Here is an 18001-nt window from a genome sequence, read left to right as displayed (position 1 = left end):
GCAGTTTGGGTTTAGTTAACAATGACTTAGTTTTATACGTGTTTATTGAAGCCTCAGGAAGCCGAATTTCGTATTTTTACGTCCAGACAGAAACGATGAAAAAATTCGTTTACGTTGCTCATAACAATTTTTCACGAACGGCCTTTTCAAAAACGGTAGCATGTAACCACCTTGGGCAACGCCGAGTATTGGAAACTGAAATGCCATAAATTGCACATTGGGAAGTGATATAAAAGGTAAACAATAACAAAAAAGCCGACCAACTTACAGCGACGCCGCAACAGTGCAATAGCTCTGCCATATCGCAAGTTCCTTTCGCTTAGAGATTCTTTATTATATGGTGAGTTTTTAGTCTGACTGAATAGACTTTTAACTCTCTTTTAACTTTTTAATGGACGCCTCTTTTTTAGCACTTCAATGCCGGCGACGACCATAGTGCAGTAACCTTCATGAGGAACAGGTGTCCCTCAGTGTCTCATCTTTTCTCTCAGCAAGTGGACTTGTCTCTTAATTTGTAGGATATAAAACAAACCTTTTTACAGTCTACTCGAACGTCAACCAGTCTTTAAGCTCCAACTATGACGTAGAGATCGGGAACGGTTTTCAGCTTAATGTAAGCTCTTTCTTCCCATCTCAGGAAGGCCTACGTTACAAGGCCTTGCTCGTCAGTACAAACCAGTGTTCCTGGGACATCTATATGTGGTTTAACTTACTTACAACTAGAAGTAGGCAGACATTCGTTTTATCCACAACTTCTCTCCCATCATTCGGATGTACTAAGGCACTCTTTCCATTTACATTTTGAATTGCACAATTTATTTTGCCATTATCTTCACCTGCCTCTCTTAACTCTTGTTTTGTTTTTTTTTTTCACTTGTGAACACCGATAAACATCTAGTTTTGTGTTTTTTTTTTGTCGTTTTCATTTTACTCAATCTCTTACAAGGAAGATAACCTGCTTGCCCCTGTTTGCCATACGTGAGTGACGTTGAGGGGGAGGGGGAAGGAAGATGAGGAATAGGGATCGGGGAGGATTTTCAATTGTGTTCAGTTTGCTTTCACGACAAAGAGACAGTTACATTAAAAAAGTGGGACAATTGATCTCTAATTCGTTTATCCGTATAGTGTTGATCATCATCCACCTATAGAGCGCGCGCGCGCGACTTGCTTTCACGCGCATAATAAAACAACAATGTTTTTCACAAGTTTTTCACATCACTCAAACCCTCCCAATAGAGTAGTAGTACACATCTTAATAGTTAAATCTCGATCTCTTTACACAAAATCACATTTCCGTTCGTTCCGGGATATTGTATCCAGGACAATAATCAGGACAACAGCTTAAAACAAACATTTATATACGCGCCAAGTGTGTGTGTGTGTGTGTGTGTGTGTTGGTCTCAGTATAAGTGTGTATGTGTATGTGTCCTTAACGAGTCCTCTAAGTTCCCCTTTTCTTGTGGTTCAAATGTTGATTTTAGACTAAAAGCAGGACCACTGCTTCTGAAGTTTGTACACCATCTCCCCCGATTTGGATCAGGATTTAGGCAATATTGGACACAGCATCGAAACCAATGGGAGAGAAATAGGATGCGCGAGGAAACCTGTTTTTTTCCCTTAATTCCTTTAGCAAATCCCTTCTCTTGTCACGCAGTTTTTGTACAGCACGTTCGGAATAGTAAAAGTCTAACGATCGCTAACCGAGAGCAAAACCGAAAAGCCGCAATCTTAAGCAAATAAGTTTGTGTAAAAAATTTAAAGCTTCCACTATCTAAAAATGCAACCTAACGCTTATCAAAAAGGCAGACACAGAGCGCGGCGTGCGTTAAAGAGGGTTTACATTCCATTTTCACATCCTTAACGCAACACCCATACGCTGCTTTCTTCTCCAAGGTACTTAGGTACTTAAAAACGGGCAGGTGGGGGTGGGGAAATCGGAGCAAAATGGTTTTCCCTTCTGGCGAAAAGCTCATAAGATGTGGTGGCTGGCTGGCTGGCTGGTTGGCTGGTTGAAAACTAAAGCCCAACAGCCGTTCGCCAACTCCGCCCCAACCGCCGGGATTCAACATTGTTGTTTTCATCTGTTTTTCTTCTCTCGTATCTATCTAAGTATAATAAGCCTGGATGGCGCAACTCGTAAGGCGCATATACATACATATATATATATAATATATATTTTAACACAACCATTGCAGCAGCGCTCGCACAAACGAAGTAAGTAAAGGTGGCTCAGTAGTAGTGGTGGTAGTAGTAAATTGGCCTCAGGCATTCTCCCAAAACCTGAAACACGGCGGCGCACTGCTCAGTACTGCTATCCGTCCGCGTTCCATCATAACATGCGCAACAGCGATATAAATATAAACAGAACGATTTTCCTAGGGATCATCAACGAACCAGTGTGATCCACAGATCCGCATATCTGTGCATCTGTGTATCTGTGTGTTGTGTGTATGTATTGTAGTAGCGCCCTCAAAAGCAACAAGGGGATGAAACCGGAGCAAAAACGAATGTTTTTTTTTTGTTGTTGTTGTCTAAACTAACCCTTACATTGTATAGAAAAATAATTATATGAATTCATCTCTCTTTCTTCCTATCTGGCTATCGCACTCTCTCTCTCTCTCGCTTCGGACCGATAATCGGGATCAATATAAACTATATACTACGGCAATCACATTCCCTCGCTCCTGCTTCCACTTTACATCTGGGCCTTAATGATCTAATATGACTAATAAAGCGACCGCGCGCGCTAATACACCCCTGGCACACGCTTTTCTACAGTGTGTTGCAAAATGATAGCTGCATTACACGCACTTGCATCTAATTTCATTTAATATCGAATGGTCCTTAAAAAAGTCGGACATTTAAGAACTTCTTGAACGTTGAGTATTTTCGTAAAATGAATTTCAAAAAATTGTAATATTGTTAGGGGAAAAATAAATCGTCTCAAATTAAAGTTAAATTGTGACAAGTTTCATAATTTTTATCACCAAAAGCCATAGCTCTGTTAAGAAGTGTTCAGCACAGGGAACTGAAAGGCATTTGACTCAAATTAAATTGTGTCTTTAATTTTAATTTCAGTTTGAGCATTAAAAATGTCTAATTAGCCATCGTTCGAACCAAAGTTCTTCAACAATTTTCTGAAAGAGTCAAGCATGTAGTCGGCTACTGATCGTCCACCAAAATGTCCCTCACGTAATAATACGTCGCAAAGATAGAAAAAAAAAACTCCTATTTAAGCTGTTTCTTATCAAAAAAAATATTGACGATGAATTAAAGAAGACGGAGTTGGGCTTATTCACAACCAACGAGAGCGCAAAATTGTTCATTAAAATTTCACTTCACGTCTTCAAAAATTAATAAAAAATCGTGCCTTACTGGAAGGAAATCAGTAAAATGACCTGAGAAAACCGATTCACCAAATCATAAATCTGTATAAATTGTTTGCGGATAGCTACTGACTGTCGCATATAAATACGTGACATGGAAAGAGCTCTAGGATCTCCCTGGTCCAAATTTTGGCAGAGTGAATACTACTATTTGCTACTATACCCACTGATGACTTAAATTAGTTGAACCGGAAAACCCTAGTTGAGGCTACATCACTTTGATTATTACTTTAACAAATTCTAATTTTGTCTTAGCTTCGACAAGAATCTCGATTAATGATGGAATACTCACAAATTTTGTTGTAATTAATTGAAAAAAAAACAAAATCTCAATCCTTACATCCTATCTCCAGATGGGCCAAGCCGCTCCGTGCAGCTATCGTTTCGAAACACACTGTATGATGATGATGATGACGATGCGGATGCGGTGGATGAGTTTGGAAGGAAAACGAGCTGGAAAACTTAAAATTATCGAACAATATACACAACACGGCCACTCTCCATCGCTTCCTCCACCTTCCTTCCTTCCTTCCTTCCTTCCACCATCATCATCATCCATCAACAAATCCCGTTTGGTGGTACCCACCACACAATTACAATTACATTAATCCATCATCTGTGTGTAGGTGCAATTTTTGGGTGGCGGGGAGAAACCTTTTGTTTGACGAAGCTCACTCATACTGTTTTTCTTTTTCTACCAGGTAAGCAACATTCTTCTTCTTCACCTTCGGTCACGCACCTTGAAGGACGACTGTCCGCTTTTTACTAATTGGCATGGACTATTAACACACACACACAAACACATACATACAGCTTGGAATTAATTTCTTTAAATCCTTTCTGCGCTTCAGTCAAGATTTCATCCTACAACATGTGTGGTGGGGGGGGGGGGGAGGGGGGGGTTCTTTGCGATAAAGTCGTCGTGCGTCGTTAGCTAATTACACTACAGATGGCCACGCCTAGCCAAGCGACGCTTTTTTCTTTTCTAGACTTAACAAACTTTTTCTCGTAACGCCTGGACACATCCATTTCCTTTCCTAAAGCAGCAAACTATACTACCATTGGTCAATTTTAATCCGTGTGTGTGTGTGTGTGTGTGTTGTGTGTGCTTTTTGCCGAATTTTCGTTAATTTAGCTTCGTTTTGTTTTCACGTTTGCTAGTGCGAATTAATATCTTTATCTATCTCATTCTGGGTTTTTGTTCGCTCATTTTAGGTGTAAGTGTGCATGTATATACGCTTTCCTTCTTTTCCTTTTGTTTTTTGTTTAGTAAAACTTTTCTACGCTGCTCTTTTTTTGTCACATCTCTTCTATATCTTGTTCTTGTCTTTGTATGTTTTGAAACCACCGTGCGCAGAAATGTGTTGAAGAAATTTTAATATTATCATTGTTAAGCGACTACTCTCGTTATGTGTTTCATCTTCTAGATTTTGTTCCTTCTTCTTCCCCCATTTTGCTCTACTCTTTTGGGGGGTTATTAGCAAGCATGTCTTTTTGTTTCTCTCCTCGTTTGTGTGTTTTTTTGTATCCCCAGCTAGTGTGTCATGTGCCGTTGCGTTCTTTTGCTGTTGGTTTGTTGAATATTGTTTTTCAACACACACACACACAATCACAACTATACTACAGGTTGTTGGTTTTTGCTTTTCTATCGTTTTTTCTTTTCTTCTTCTGCTCTTTTGCTTTTTGTTCGTTAGTACTCTTTGTCTTCGGGTTTCAAATTTAAGTGGCACTTTGAGAAATTGATCTATGTTTAATTCATTACATTAATATTTGTTCTTGGTTGCTTGTTTTCGTATTCGTTTTTGTTGCTCTTCTCTAAACTTCTTCATTGACTTGTTGCAATGGTTATTATGCATTTAACTACGGTTTCCCCCCCCCCCCCCCCCCTTGGGCAAGGATGGTGGTCAGAATCATTTTGTTTTTCTTTAAACCGGCGGATGTGTTTCACTTTGTGCCCTGTGGCGGACCACATTCCAATAACATATCAGGGTGCTCGCGTTCGTCAATGGTCGTTCGTTTGTGTGTGTGTGTGTGTGTGCTAACGAATGTGATCCTGGCGGTTATACCGTACATTTCCCGGTGGTGCACACTCACACACACACCACACACGGTTGGCAAAAAACTTTGAACTATATTGGAAGCGTTTTCAATGTTTTTGGTTCGCCAGTATGTGGTCGCCCAGCTCCAGCCGCCGCCGCGTCAGTATGTTGGTCATCGTCATCGTTTTGTACTGAATAACAATCTCGAACTCGATTTAAAATCCTTTTTTTCCCATCTCAGCCGCACGGGGGAGGCATCATAAAGCGGCTAATGCTTCACCACACCCCGAGCGCGGCCTACTATAGAGCGAGAGAGAGTTCCGGATAAAATTCTCCACAAGTCAAAACAGTGCAGAATAGATGCAATAGAAAAGGAAAGTGTGCAAAACAACTACTGTTTTGTCACCGAAAAAAAAGGGTCACAAAACCACCACACGTTCAATGTGTGGTCGTCGTTTACATCTTTCTGCGTTTGTTGCTACGGGGTAAATATTTGTTCGCGTCTGGAAAATGTACTAATTAGCTATCGATTACCTTGTTTCCCTTCGTTTAGAAAGTTTCACTCGAGAGCGCTTGCAAGCTGGTGGTTCCTGCTCTTAGACTAAAACACCTGTTCGCTAAACTTATTCGAGTTTAATTATAGGATCATTTGTTCGCGCTTCGTTTCGCGCTTCGTTTGTGTTCGAATTTCACTAATAAGCCACATCTATGTATACATAATCACGGCACATACATTTCATCAATCCTCTCCCTTTTTCCTTCTTTTTTTGTTTCGTTCGGTTTTTTTTTCTCTTTGGAGGAGGGAGGGGGGGTGTTTTTAGCAATTATTCTTAATTTCTTTTCCTCCTCCGCTTCGTCTTCTTTGTGCATTTTGTATCGCTTCAGAACCATTTTTAATATATTAGTTTCCGTTACCACATTATTAGGCGCACATTGGCAAATACAAACTACACAGTGTGTGTCTTTACGAGTACAGTGACAACATTACTTTCAGTTAGGTGTGTATGTGGGTGTGTGTGTGTGTGTGTGTGTTTTTGTTTTCGTAATCCTGTACACTTGTATGCGTGAAAAGCGCCAAAACCAAACATCAATAGACTAATATTTTTCTATACACCACCCGCTAGAACACGGGACGACGAGTATTTTTTGCTTGTAAAAAGGACAACCATGAAGATTCGTTCACACGATACATTCTTGTACATTGCAGCAGGTTTTTGTGTGTGTGTGTGAGTGTGTTTTTAAGTTTTTTTTCTTTTGTTTACACACCCCTTTTTTTGCTTTGTTTGGCCTGGGGCGTGTGATCATCTGGCCACCCTCAAGACAGGTGAAAGCGAGCAGTCGGTGGAGATGCCGAACGCTGCTGGCCTGAATGCGGCTGCAGAGGGTCGAGATAACCTGGCGCTTAGCCGGGGAATGAAATAGCCTAAGTACAAAACAAAAACCACCATGCACGGTGACATGTGTGCGGCCACCGTATGGCTCGGCTGTGTGAGTTTAAAATACAGATCTACCACCAGAACTCCCAAAGCCCTTCCAATTATTTTAATAATATTCCACGTTTGATCCAAACAGCGGTTCATCGATACCCGATACGGTACGGCCAACAAGATCTCACCTTAAGCGCTACTACTTCACAGATTCTAACATATGAGTCGGGGCGTTGAAGTTCGCCACCATCCGCTATATTGCACGCGCACACCGGTACTCGTTTTAATAAATCGGCTCACCGTACTGATTTATCATGTCGTTTAGCTCCTCCAGCAGCTCGCTAAAGGTCATCCGCTCGTGCGGATTTCGCTTGAAGCAGGGCGCCATTAGCTTGTCGTACACGTAGGAAAACGGTTCTGGAAGCGGTAATCTGTAAGACCGGAGAAGAAGAAAAAAGAGAGTAAGAGATGTGTGTATGTTGGTGGAATAGGAGAGCCTACGCACATTTTTGTATCTCGCTGCAGCAGTTGATACAACTGGGCCGCACTCTTAACGTCCACCAGGGCGTACGGCGTGTTGCCATAGGTAAACATTTCGTACAGCGTCACACCGAACGACCAGACGTCCGACTGGAAGGAATATTTCTGCGTTTCGAGCGTTTCCGGTGCGTACCAGCGGATCGGCAGTTCGCGACTGTGGCGCGCCACATAATAGTTACCACCCTCGGTAACCTGTGCCAGTCCGAAATCGGATATCTTTACGCACTTTTTGCTTTCGACGAGGATGTTGCGTGCCGCCAGATCACGGTGGACGATCTTCTTCTCGAACAGATAGTGCATGCCCTGGGAGGGAGAGAGAGAGATAGGAGAGATGAGTTTTCAAAAAAAAAAAAAAACCGCTCATCACTTTTCTTATGCATTGGGTTCAACAATTACATTCGCAATATCCCGTGCCATCCAGAGCAGATCCGGTTCCTTCAGATCGTATCGCTTGTAGCCGAGGTAGGACAGTAGCGATCCCATCGGCACATACTCCATCACCACCACCAGCTTATCGTGCTCCTCAATGAACCGGATAAACTCCACAATGTTGTTGTGCCGCAAGCTCTTCATAATGTCCACCTCGCGCCGGAAATCATCCTTTACCCGGCCCAGATCGGGCCGATCGTCGTAGATCGTTTTCAGTGCCACCTCCCTCGCCGGATGGTTGTCCCGCTCGAGCGTACCCCGATACACACGGCCATAGTTTCCTTCGCCGAGCATGTTGTGGAAGAAGATCCGCTCGCTGCTGTTCAGCTCGATGTAGTCGGAACAGTTGACGAACGTTTTCTCGTAGTACGAATCACCGCTAAACCGGTTGATCGGGTTGGACAGTAGCGGCAGGGAGCTGCTTCCGCTTGACGCGTTGCTGCGCAGCTCACTATCACTACCGTTGCTGACGTACGACGATGAGGTGCAGTCGGTGCGCGATCGAACCAGCGTGGAATCTGTGGCGTGGGGAAGAACAAACCGAAAGGATATATTGCAACTACCTCTTGCACCTCACATTGCTAGCAAATTACTCACTCGTTTCCATCGACATCATACTATTTTTGAAGACCGACCCATTAGACATGTTGCTGGTCGAGTGACCGTTTACATGCCCATTTCCGACCGTGCAATAGCTTCCATCTAATTGACCTGTTTGGGGGATTTATTAAAAAAACAAAATTTATTTAAACAAAGGCCCATTGAAATGCCCCCTTTGCCCCCTCTAAGCCTCTGCAACTGAACACTTACGTGCATGAACCAACAATCCCACGATCGTTTGCGGTGCGATGCGCTTGTCCGGATCCGGATGCCACCCGCAGCTCAAACACTCGTAGATCTGCTTCGAATCCTTCAGCTCCGGTGGCATCGTCTGCAGCCATTTCCGGGACGGCAAAAATTCGGCCGGCTTGTACACGTGCATCTTAATGCCGCGGCTAAATATTTCCCACAGCGTGGAGGTACAGGCCCACACATCCGTGGCCGGATCTTGCCGCAAGCTGGCGACGCTCTGCTCGCTTAGATCCTGATACTCGTACGGTATCCACAGCAGATCGTGCTTGGTCAACCGTCGCTGTCCGTGCATGCCCGGATCACCCAGCTTGGCAAGGACGCGCTGTTCCCCATCGTCGTACTGCGTCACCAGCATGGACGAGCACCGTATGTGCCCATGAATGATGCCATGCTTCTGCAGATAGTAAAGCGCACGGGCAAGCGAATGGCCTATCTCGATGAGTGCCGTCGGGCGCACCGACCTGCGCCGCGTTCGCAGAAACTCGTCCAATCGACCGTAACGCGGAAATTCTAGCACCATCGTGATTGGCTTACACACGGTCATACCGTAAAGCTTAATGATATCGATCGAATCGATCGTTGCCCACTGGCCGGCCACCTGCAAAAAGTCCTGCGGAAAGAGCAAAAAAAAAAAAAAGAGCGGTGCTTAGTAGTGTGAACGGATGAAACAGTCCCCAAAGCCCGTACCTTAAGATAATCTCCTTCCTTTTCGTTCTTGAGTAGCTTGAGCGTCACCTCCATCTTGCTATTGTTCGGCAGCAAAAAGTCTGCCCGCGTACGCTTCGTAAACCCATCGGTTTCGTCTTCCACCGGATCTGAGGCAATGCCAAACGAAAGAGAGAAAAAAAAAAAAACCATTACCAATCAACATTTACTTCACCGCTTCAAAAACATTCCTCCTCGTCGTACGCACTTCGATTGATAACCAGCTCCTTGGCGGCATTGATAATGCAGGCCCGCTTTTGTCCCAGCTCTTGCGTACCACCACGCAGCAAACGTTTCGGGGAGGACTTCAGCGTTGGCCGGCAGAGTAACAGATTCGGTGCGGTGTCGTTGTCTGACGGCGGCAACCGATAGACGCTCGTTATCTCGGGGTTGAGGCTCTTCAGCGCTTCCGTCAGCTGGTTGTACCGGTACACCTGTTCCTCCGTCTCGCTCTGCACGTGCCACTGATCGGCGGCGTGGATAAGCTTGTACGTTTTTATCAGTCCACTGTGAAAAGGGAAACAAAACACGGGGTAAATTAATTTCCCAAGCTCGAGAAAGCGCGGGCAAACTAATGTCCCTCCGCCTTCTTGCTGCGGCACACTTACTCGGTTTCTAGCATATCGACATAGTACGTATCGTACTGCTCCTCGCACTGCCGTATAATGCATGCGCCGCAGCTACTGTTCTTTTCCCGAATTTTGTCGGTGGAATATTTGCCGCTGTAGGGGACGAAAGAAGGAAGGGAAAATGTTATCAACACAGTCCGCACAGTTCTACCGAGCTCCCTCCTGAAGGTATGCAAAGATTCCAGTTACACCACGTGGCCGTGTAAAAAGAAAGGGGTTAAGGACATTCCGAAGAATTCGTTCCAAGGCTCCGTTCGTTTCATTCGACAAAAATTGCACTATTGCGTCAAGAAATTCTACACCGCACACAGGTTGTGGTGCGCTCTTAAATTTTGTTTAAAAAGTTTATCTATACATATATATGAATGGTAACAAAATCTAGAGACGCTGGGAAATAATATACTGTCCCAAATGGTTAATGTATGTCCCCCAGCGCGTGTGTTTGGCCGAACTTTCCATTCACATCTCGGGTCCGGGATTTGCGCGCGGTAGACACGGTAGCACACCAGTTCTGGGTATTTGCGGCAAAAGCCGATACCTACCCATCTCCACCGAGAAGAAAGCACAACACCGGGACCAAGCCCCATTTCCGAGAGATATGAACAGCCATCCCCCGGTTCGGTTCGTCGCAATGCGTTAGAAAAACGGATCATTCGGAACACGCACACAGACACACGCATGGGGTCGGAGTTTTATGAATGAAACCCTACACAATTTCGACGATTTTATCGGAATCGGTTCCACTTTGCCAAACACACACTCACCCACCTGGCCAAATGGGTTTCGCCACTCACTTACCCGATAGGTCCGTGGCACTTGAGTTCCTTCAGCAGGTCGAGGCTCGGCGATGAAAGGTAGTCCTGACAAAGATACACGGTCCATTTGCACATTAACCTGGTAAGAAAAACAAAAACGGGCCGTATATTTATTATAAACCCTTCCCGGAGGCGGCATGATTTGGGAAGCGATTTGGCAATTAACGTCCGCTTACCTATAGTAACCGGCTAGACAGGTTACGAACGAGTTCAATTCAGTCTGATCATGAAAGTCTATACAGTACGGTTCGGACTGGTCTTCCAGGGCGAGTTTCACCGTCAGCTTTTCCACCAGTATGGTGAGTATTTCATCGATGTTCGTCACATGCTGCCACTGTCGGAAAATCGGTAAGGGCGAGAAGCGCATTAACAGCAGCCCTAGAATGGATAGATAGCGAGCCGCGCCCGTTCGGAACGGGTCGTAGTACCTTGCTGGCGTAGAACACCTTCAGGCCGGGTGTTGTCGTCGCTTCCTCATGCTCCAACGTACGCTCCAGCCCGCCACCGGTCGAACCGTACTTGGTTGTGTCGCGCACTGTTGCCGCCGTGCCGTAGGGTTGAAACCGTAGCTTGACCGGGCATTTGCCGGTCCGTGAGCTGAACTCACCGCGCGGGTACTGTATTTCGGCGGCATACTCCTCATACAGATAGCCGGGCGCGATGTTGTCGATATCGTTGATGTACACGTTCTTCACGTAGCTGATGGGGTGTTTGATAAACGAGTTACAGGAAAATGTCGTTACGATAGCTCGATGAAAAGGACACAGCAGTGAAAGAAAGGAGGGTGGTGGTACCAGGTTTGCCACTTACTTGACATCGTGATCGCGGTTCTGGATCGAGTTGAGTAATTTGAATACTCGCTTCTGTGCCACATTGACAAAGCACACCGTAAGGTCGCGGCTGATCTTGCGCGGGATGTACTTCTCGCAGTCGCGCTTCAGTTCGTTCACACCGACCTTGTCCTCGATCATCTTCCGGTACATATCGTTCACGACATAGCCGAGTATTTTGTTCTCGTACTTCCGGTAGTCGATCTCCGGGATGCGGTTGTGCAGCAGATCGTACCGGAGCTGGCTGTAGTAGTAGTTGAACAGCTCCTGGTCGAGTGCTTTCAGGCAGGAGAATTCGGGTACCTAGTAGCAGTGGAGTGGAGGAAGAGGTGGTGGAGAATAATGTAAATTGTCCAGACAGTTTAGAATATTCTAGTTAATCAGATAAGGATAAGGGATAGGAAAAGTCCTGGCACACGACAGGACCGGTTTCTAAATCTAATCCGGATCTTGTCCCTGTACCCAATGAAGCTAACAACAAAAAGGAGACTCTGACCCCTTAGGTTACAGTCTAAAATAGACAAGAATCATTTGACCTAATTATTATTCCTAAGCAATCCTGTTTAAAAGGCGCATGAAAACTCACAACGCTTCGCGCCGATTTTAAAGTTGTCCTGGCGGTCTTGGCGATTTCTTCCAAGAATGGCGGGTCCAATGCATTATTCTAGCGAATGCACATAAGGAACAAACTAACCGAAACCTTCCTCGAAGATGCTACCTTTTCATCAGATATGTTTAGGATGAAGCTACCATGTTAGTCCTCAAGTGTCCCTTTCGGGTCCTGTTGACACTAAGAAAGTAAGGGATGGTACGACATCATGTTCCCCCTCGAAGTGCTATCGCTACTGCGAGTTTAGAGTTACTTGGGAGCTTCTTCATAACAGGCTACCCCCAGTGTAGTGTTGCGCTCTACAGCACTGTCAACATTACAGCCCCGTCTAGACACCAAAACGAAGCACGGTAAAGATAATAAGCTGCCCATAGAAGCGTCAATGTTTGCCAACAGCTAATAGATGACAGCGGTACCGTTTGGGGTCCGCTATACAACAAAATGGCCAGCGAAACCTAGCCTCCCTCGGGGCAACGGCCATCGATAAGCTTTGCTACGCAGCGAAAGCACAGATCCGTAATCCGTGTGGGGGGGGGTTGTAGCAAATTGTTTAAAGTTCCATCATCATCATCATCATCACCCTGTGCCCCTGCAGGCACAGAATGGCCGGCGCAGTGTGCAATCCGGGAATGGGTAAATATTTTGCAATATCATCACTTTCGTTTATCTTGTGTCCCAGAGCGCAAACATAAGGCAGAAGTAAAAACATCAGCCGCATCTGTGCTGTGCGCGCTCACTTTCCTGGGAAACAGGCAAATCTACGAATTCCACAAAATTGCAACTCATTCCAACATCGGAGCGGGCTCAACAGAGAAGTGAGACATTCGGGCGGTGCAAAATGACCTGTATAAAACATTCGTTCGCTGTAACTCGTACGATGATTATGACATTGAGTCACATTTTTATTAGACATCTAGAGAGTAAAAAAAGACTATCTTCATTAAATCGGCGTCCGGGGAACCGGGGTACGGAAGCATATGTGCAGGTGTTGCAGCAGCATGATAAATTGCATAACATATTTGTCAAAGGACCGCACGGAACTATGGCGATTGGCAAAAGTTTAGTCAATCTGTTTGCTGTTCTGCGAAAATGGCTAGGGCAAAGGAGACAAATATATGGGGGGAGGACGCTCAGGACGCCCAACCGACCGGACCAGGATGTATTTATTATGGATGCAAACGGAGGGGAAAACGGAAAATAAATAGCCCGAGGAACTGCTGCTCGGCAGTTGATGCAGTTAGTCGCCCGCTGTCCGCGCCCCGCACGCATCAGTTATGCATGAGCTGATGTTTAATGTATTAATGTTTTACGTAGTATGTTCCTCCGGACTCTCCTGGTGATTCAAGGAAATAAAGTGCACCTTTTTTACACTACGGTGTCCAAGTGCGGGTTTGTGACGGAAGGCTAGGGCCACAAGAAGCCCACCACCACCCACCACCACAGATGCTAAAACCACCCAAGTCATCCATTATGAAAAAAGCGCAATTAATTGTGACACAAGATTAATGCTGCTGCTGTTGGTGACACTTGCGTGGTGTTCTACCAGAGGTGGTAGCCCTGCTTGCTGGTCTGCTGTAGGTGTTCACGCATGGAACCGTTCGCTGGAACTTTCAATGATTTCAAAGTTGCGTTTGCGAAGCGATTCTTAACATCTTCCTACTAGTTAGAATAATTCTCCCATTAGTTAACCACCCGCAACCGACTTGACTTACCTTGAAACGCAGCCGAAAGTCGTACTTCTTGTCCGTCGACGGACGACTGCATCCTGCCAGAAACCATTTTTCCCCGTGCACGCGCAGCCCGACCAGCGCAAAGACTACCGGTTTAATCTTTAGCTGCTGGCAGATCCAGCGGCAGACGTACTCGCACGTATCCTCCTCCGCGCGTCCGGCAACCGGAACGTTGATGAAGCAGTCCGCCACATAGTTAAACACCTGGTACGACACTTCATCGGACATAGCGATTTGCTTAGGGCTTAGGGTCGTAAGTCACCACCGGCACACGGTAACCGCTGCGAGCGACAGATCTGCTAATATGCCCAACCCACCTTCTACCGCTTAACAAATAGGACGTTTTACACTTTATGGACGCAATGCGAGTGACGGTGCAGAGACAGGAAGTAACCGGGGCCCCGCTTCACAAACAACCCATCCTTTGCTGGCACCTTCTTCCCGAACTAGATGTTCTTCTAGCGCATATCCTCCTGGAGGATATATCGGCGCCAACCCGAACTGCATTCACCTTACCAATCTAAAACCAGTTCTAAAATGCTTATCCTGCTGCTGTGGCGACAGTTGAGCGCAGCTACGTGCAGCACCGGAAGGCAGATACGCGGGCAAACAGTACACATTAAAATTCGGAAACCTTCTAAGCGTGCGCGTGTCACATTCGAACAGCTACGATACCGGCACAGACTGGACAACACTGCACCGTCGTGTTTAGCAACGCACCTCCTCTAAACGCACTTTTGAACATTTCACAATATCACAGATAAAATTCCACGATTGTATCTCACAGTAAACTTATCTAGGCGCAATTTATACGGGCGGGCGCATAGACGCATAAAAGAGGAATGTCTACACACACATTTGGCTATTCTACGTTAATAATTTCCCTCTATCGTCCACATGTGGGGGGGTTTCCTTGCTTGCTTTCGGGGTTCTTTTAAGATAAGACGCCCGTTTTTTTCAATCCTGATAATGTAATGTCAGCGGTTGCCCATTCACAGCAGTTTGCATTTTTGCTCAACGACGGCTGGTCCTCTCTTTAGTTGCATATCTTTCGCTGATGTCTCGCCGCACGCTAATGGATGATGGTCCGGCTGGTCTAAAACGATAGAAAAGAGAAGAGAAGAAAAAACAACCTTCATTAATCACATGAAATACATTTCAATCAATTGGATCGATTGTAACGCGGAAAACAAGTAATTACATTTCTACTCAAATAGCCCGCACGCCCCAACCGCAACTCGATTCTATGTTCCTGCGTTACCTTATTAATGCTATTATTTGATTGATCTAGGATTATGTGTAGTGCAAGCGCGGACCCAACCGTTCGTGGAAGCTCAAACCGGGCCCGGCCAGTGGTATCAAAACTCATCCTTTTACCAGACGGCCGACCACAACATACGCAGCAGCGTGCAACACTACGCTGGTCGTCATCACCACCGGTTCGAGTCACCACAAATGAATGGTGAAAAAGTTGACCACTGTCAACATTTCGTTCAGCTGATGATAACGAGAAGATGAGTTAATATACTTTGCCGCAGCGTTGTGGTCGGTCAGGAGGGGCATACACCGCAACACGTACCGTGCGATAGGAGGGAATATAGTCCTCCCCCCCAAATGTTCAACACATCTCGGGAGGGATGGTGTCGTTCAATTGGGTGACGACGACCAGGGGAGAGCCTAATGGTTGTGTTAATGAATGAAATGCGCGCATGAAACATGTTACACACAACAGATGCATTTTTAATTATTAAAGTGTGTTTAAAGCTTTCATGGCTTTTCATGAAGCGGAGCTGTTATAGTGAGCAATAGGACATTGGACGGAAATATCTCAAAATTTGGAATTCTGCGTTTCTGGGGGATTGCAAAACTGAATTCTTGCATTACTTTGCGAAAGAAATGAGAAATAGATCGAGCATCGAGATCGCGCAATATAAAGTGCAAAACATGGTGAAGTTTAGCTGGACTCGTACTTCATCATTCGGTTGCAGTTTGATTCGGTGCAATACGCCTCTACTGGTCTCGTTAAGCAAATGTTTGTTGAAACTTTTATTTGCACAAAGTAAACAAATTCGGTCAAAATTCACATTAATTTCGACCATTAAAACGAACCCCGTAACAAGTAATGAGCATAACCCAGGGAACAGGGATCGGGGAAGCACGCGTAGTGGCAAATATTTTCCTCATCAATCATCCGGCACAAAAACTCAAACGACGAGCCTTTTCACTCTATAAAGCCTGTGACTGCACAGGTTGACTGCTAGCTAGTAGGCTTCGGTTGGCTAGTTAGTCGGTAGGTCATTTTTCCTTCCCTTTTGCTTAACTTATTCACGAAACGTGTACGAAAAGTTAATGTGTTGAGACGAAGAAAGCATCAATCAAGCACTTGTAAAATCATTCATATTCTGAGACCAACAAAAGACGGGCGTGAAATGTGAATGAATTTCAAAGCATCATAAGCATCACCGGTGATGGTTGGTCAAAACTGGAAAGCGGGTTATCTTTTTCGGCTTAAAAAATTATACCAAACAAACAGGACGAGTGAAGATTGAAAAGCTATTTTTAAGCTAGCAGCAGAAAGCTATTTACAAATAAAAACATTGAACTCTAAAGGATGCGGGTTAACGGGATGGGAAATGGCAAGGAAATGCAATTTTGAATTAAAAAATCCACATCATGAAAAAGAAACCCTTTCTCTTTTAAATGGACCAACAACCACTCCAACCTGTCCGTGTAAACTGAAATATTCGAAAATGGCTCTGGAAAACATGGGTTATATCCATCATCAAACGCCGCGTGTGTGCGTATGGGTGCGTGTGTGCGACAAGTGAAAATGTCGGTCAAAAATCGTTTGATTTTGTATGACGCGTTAATGACGTTGCGCCTGCGGTCTGTCTTTGGCGCGCGGCGTGTGCTGCTGCCAGGCACACGCATCATCCTCGTGGAAAATGTGTATTTAAAGATTGGAAAAAACGGGTATTCGCTTCTTCCACTCACTAGCGTTGCCGTGTCCCATTTTTCCAACTCTGGCACGAGCATCATCCAACGGCCATGTACTCTTCACTCGCTCATCTTCGCTTGCTGAGCTGAACACTTTGTGCACAATCGTCCACAAAAGAAGGTGGTGGGAGGAGGTTGTATCGATTTTTCGTGACCAAAACCATCAACATAAAGGCGAAGGAAGGATGTAAAAATAATACCAAAAAAAAACCTACACCCAACAAACACTTTGAAAAACTGCATCCTCCTAACGAGGTACAACGGTTGAGCAGTAAATGCATTCGACGCACATCGAGAGAGAGAGAGAGTATCACGCGGTAAGCTTTAAACCGTCCTGCTCCTCCTCTCTACTGGTCTCCCTCCCTCTCGGGGTGTGCCGGACCCTTCAGTTAGATAATTAATGCACACACACACATACTCTGACTGGCAGCACCACGCAAACACCGCGAGCCGGGGGTCTGATTCTTGGCGTGTTCGCGCGCGAAACCGAGACAACCAATCGCCAGTGCACTGCAATTCGCACTGTTGCACCTTAAAGGTGCTCAGGTGTTTAAGGGCCATCGTCGACGCCGTCACGCCATCTCGCATGACTTTGCGCTGCTGCACCAACCCCCCCTGGTGGGTTCCTTCCCCTCATTGACAATAGACGGGTCGTGAGCTGCGTGCACACACATACACATAATCGCGCGCCCAAGTACTTCGGCGTTAAGTTTATACGGATGGATGCATTTTCGCTGTTTGTTAAGTTGGAGAGAGAGAGAGAGAGCGCGAGAGAGAGGTGAGATTTGTTTTAATTATTTTCCCTTTTATGTTTATCCTGTTTTCCACGTACGATGGAACGATGGAAAGATAACCGGTGAACAGGATCGGGGTTGTGTGTTAAGTTTCCCTAAGAAACGCACACCCACATACACACACACACGCTGGGGTCTGACATTTTATGATTCTGTTTGCGTTTAGATAAACGGATATCACACACCTTTGACCGAGACGCAATGAACGATCGTGTGTC

General features: G+C 45.4%; 1 protein-coding gene across 4 annotated transcripts in view; it reads right to left on the bottom strand.

Annotated features, from left to right (window-relative positions):
• Window positions 1-793: 793 nt before the first annotated feature.
• Window positions 794-18001, bottom strand: part of LOC118514703 (tyrosine-protein kinase hopscotch) — a 31972-nt gene continuing 14764 nt past the window's right edge. Inside the window, exons 1-14 of one of the 4 annotated variants that reach the window (XM_036061769.1) lie at window positions 17408-17508; window positions 13975-15088; window positions 11633-11955; window positions 11251-11521; window positions 10999-11156; window positions 10806-10901; window positions 9987-10100; window positions 9587-9885; window positions 9361-9488; window positions 8632-9283; window positions 8419-8532; window positions 7789-8339; window positions 7358-7695; window positions 5123-7283 (exon numbers count right to left, since the gene is read on the bottom strand). In XM_036061769.1, the coding sequence (XP_035917662.1) occupies window positions 7136-7283; window positions 7358-7695; window positions 7789-8339; window positions 8419-8532; window positions 8632-9283; window positions 9361-9488; window positions 9587-9885; window positions 9987-10100; window positions 10806-10901; window positions 10999-11156; window positions 11251-11521; window positions 11633-11955; window positions 13975-14220 (3438 nt within the window). In that variant the 5' untranslated portion in view covers window positions 14221-15088; window positions 17408-17508 and the 3' untranslated portion in view covers window positions 5123-7135. Of the gene's footprint in view, window positions 7284-7357; window positions 7696-7788; window positions 8340-8418; window positions 8533-8631; window positions 9284-9360; window positions 9489-9586; window positions 9886-9986; window positions 10101-10805; window positions 10902-10998; window positions 11157-11250; window positions 11522-11632; window positions 11956-13974; window positions 15089-15253; window positions 15273-17204; window positions 17224-17407; window positions 17509-18001 lie in introns of those variants that run through there. The other 3 variants (XM_036061771.1, XM_036061770.1, XM_036061772.1) reach the window with 3 other exon arrangements.

This window comes from Anopheles stephensi, chromosome 3 (genome assembly GCF_013141755.1).
Source record: "Anopheles stephensi strain Indian chromosome 3, UCI_ANSTEP_V1.0, whole genome shotgun sequence".
Lineage (NCBI taxonomy): Eukaryota > Metazoa > Arthropoda > Insecta > Diptera > Culicidae > Anopheles > Anopheles stephensi.
Note: the sequence above shows the minus strand (reverse complement) of the source record. Positions and strands in the feature narration are given on the sequence as shown.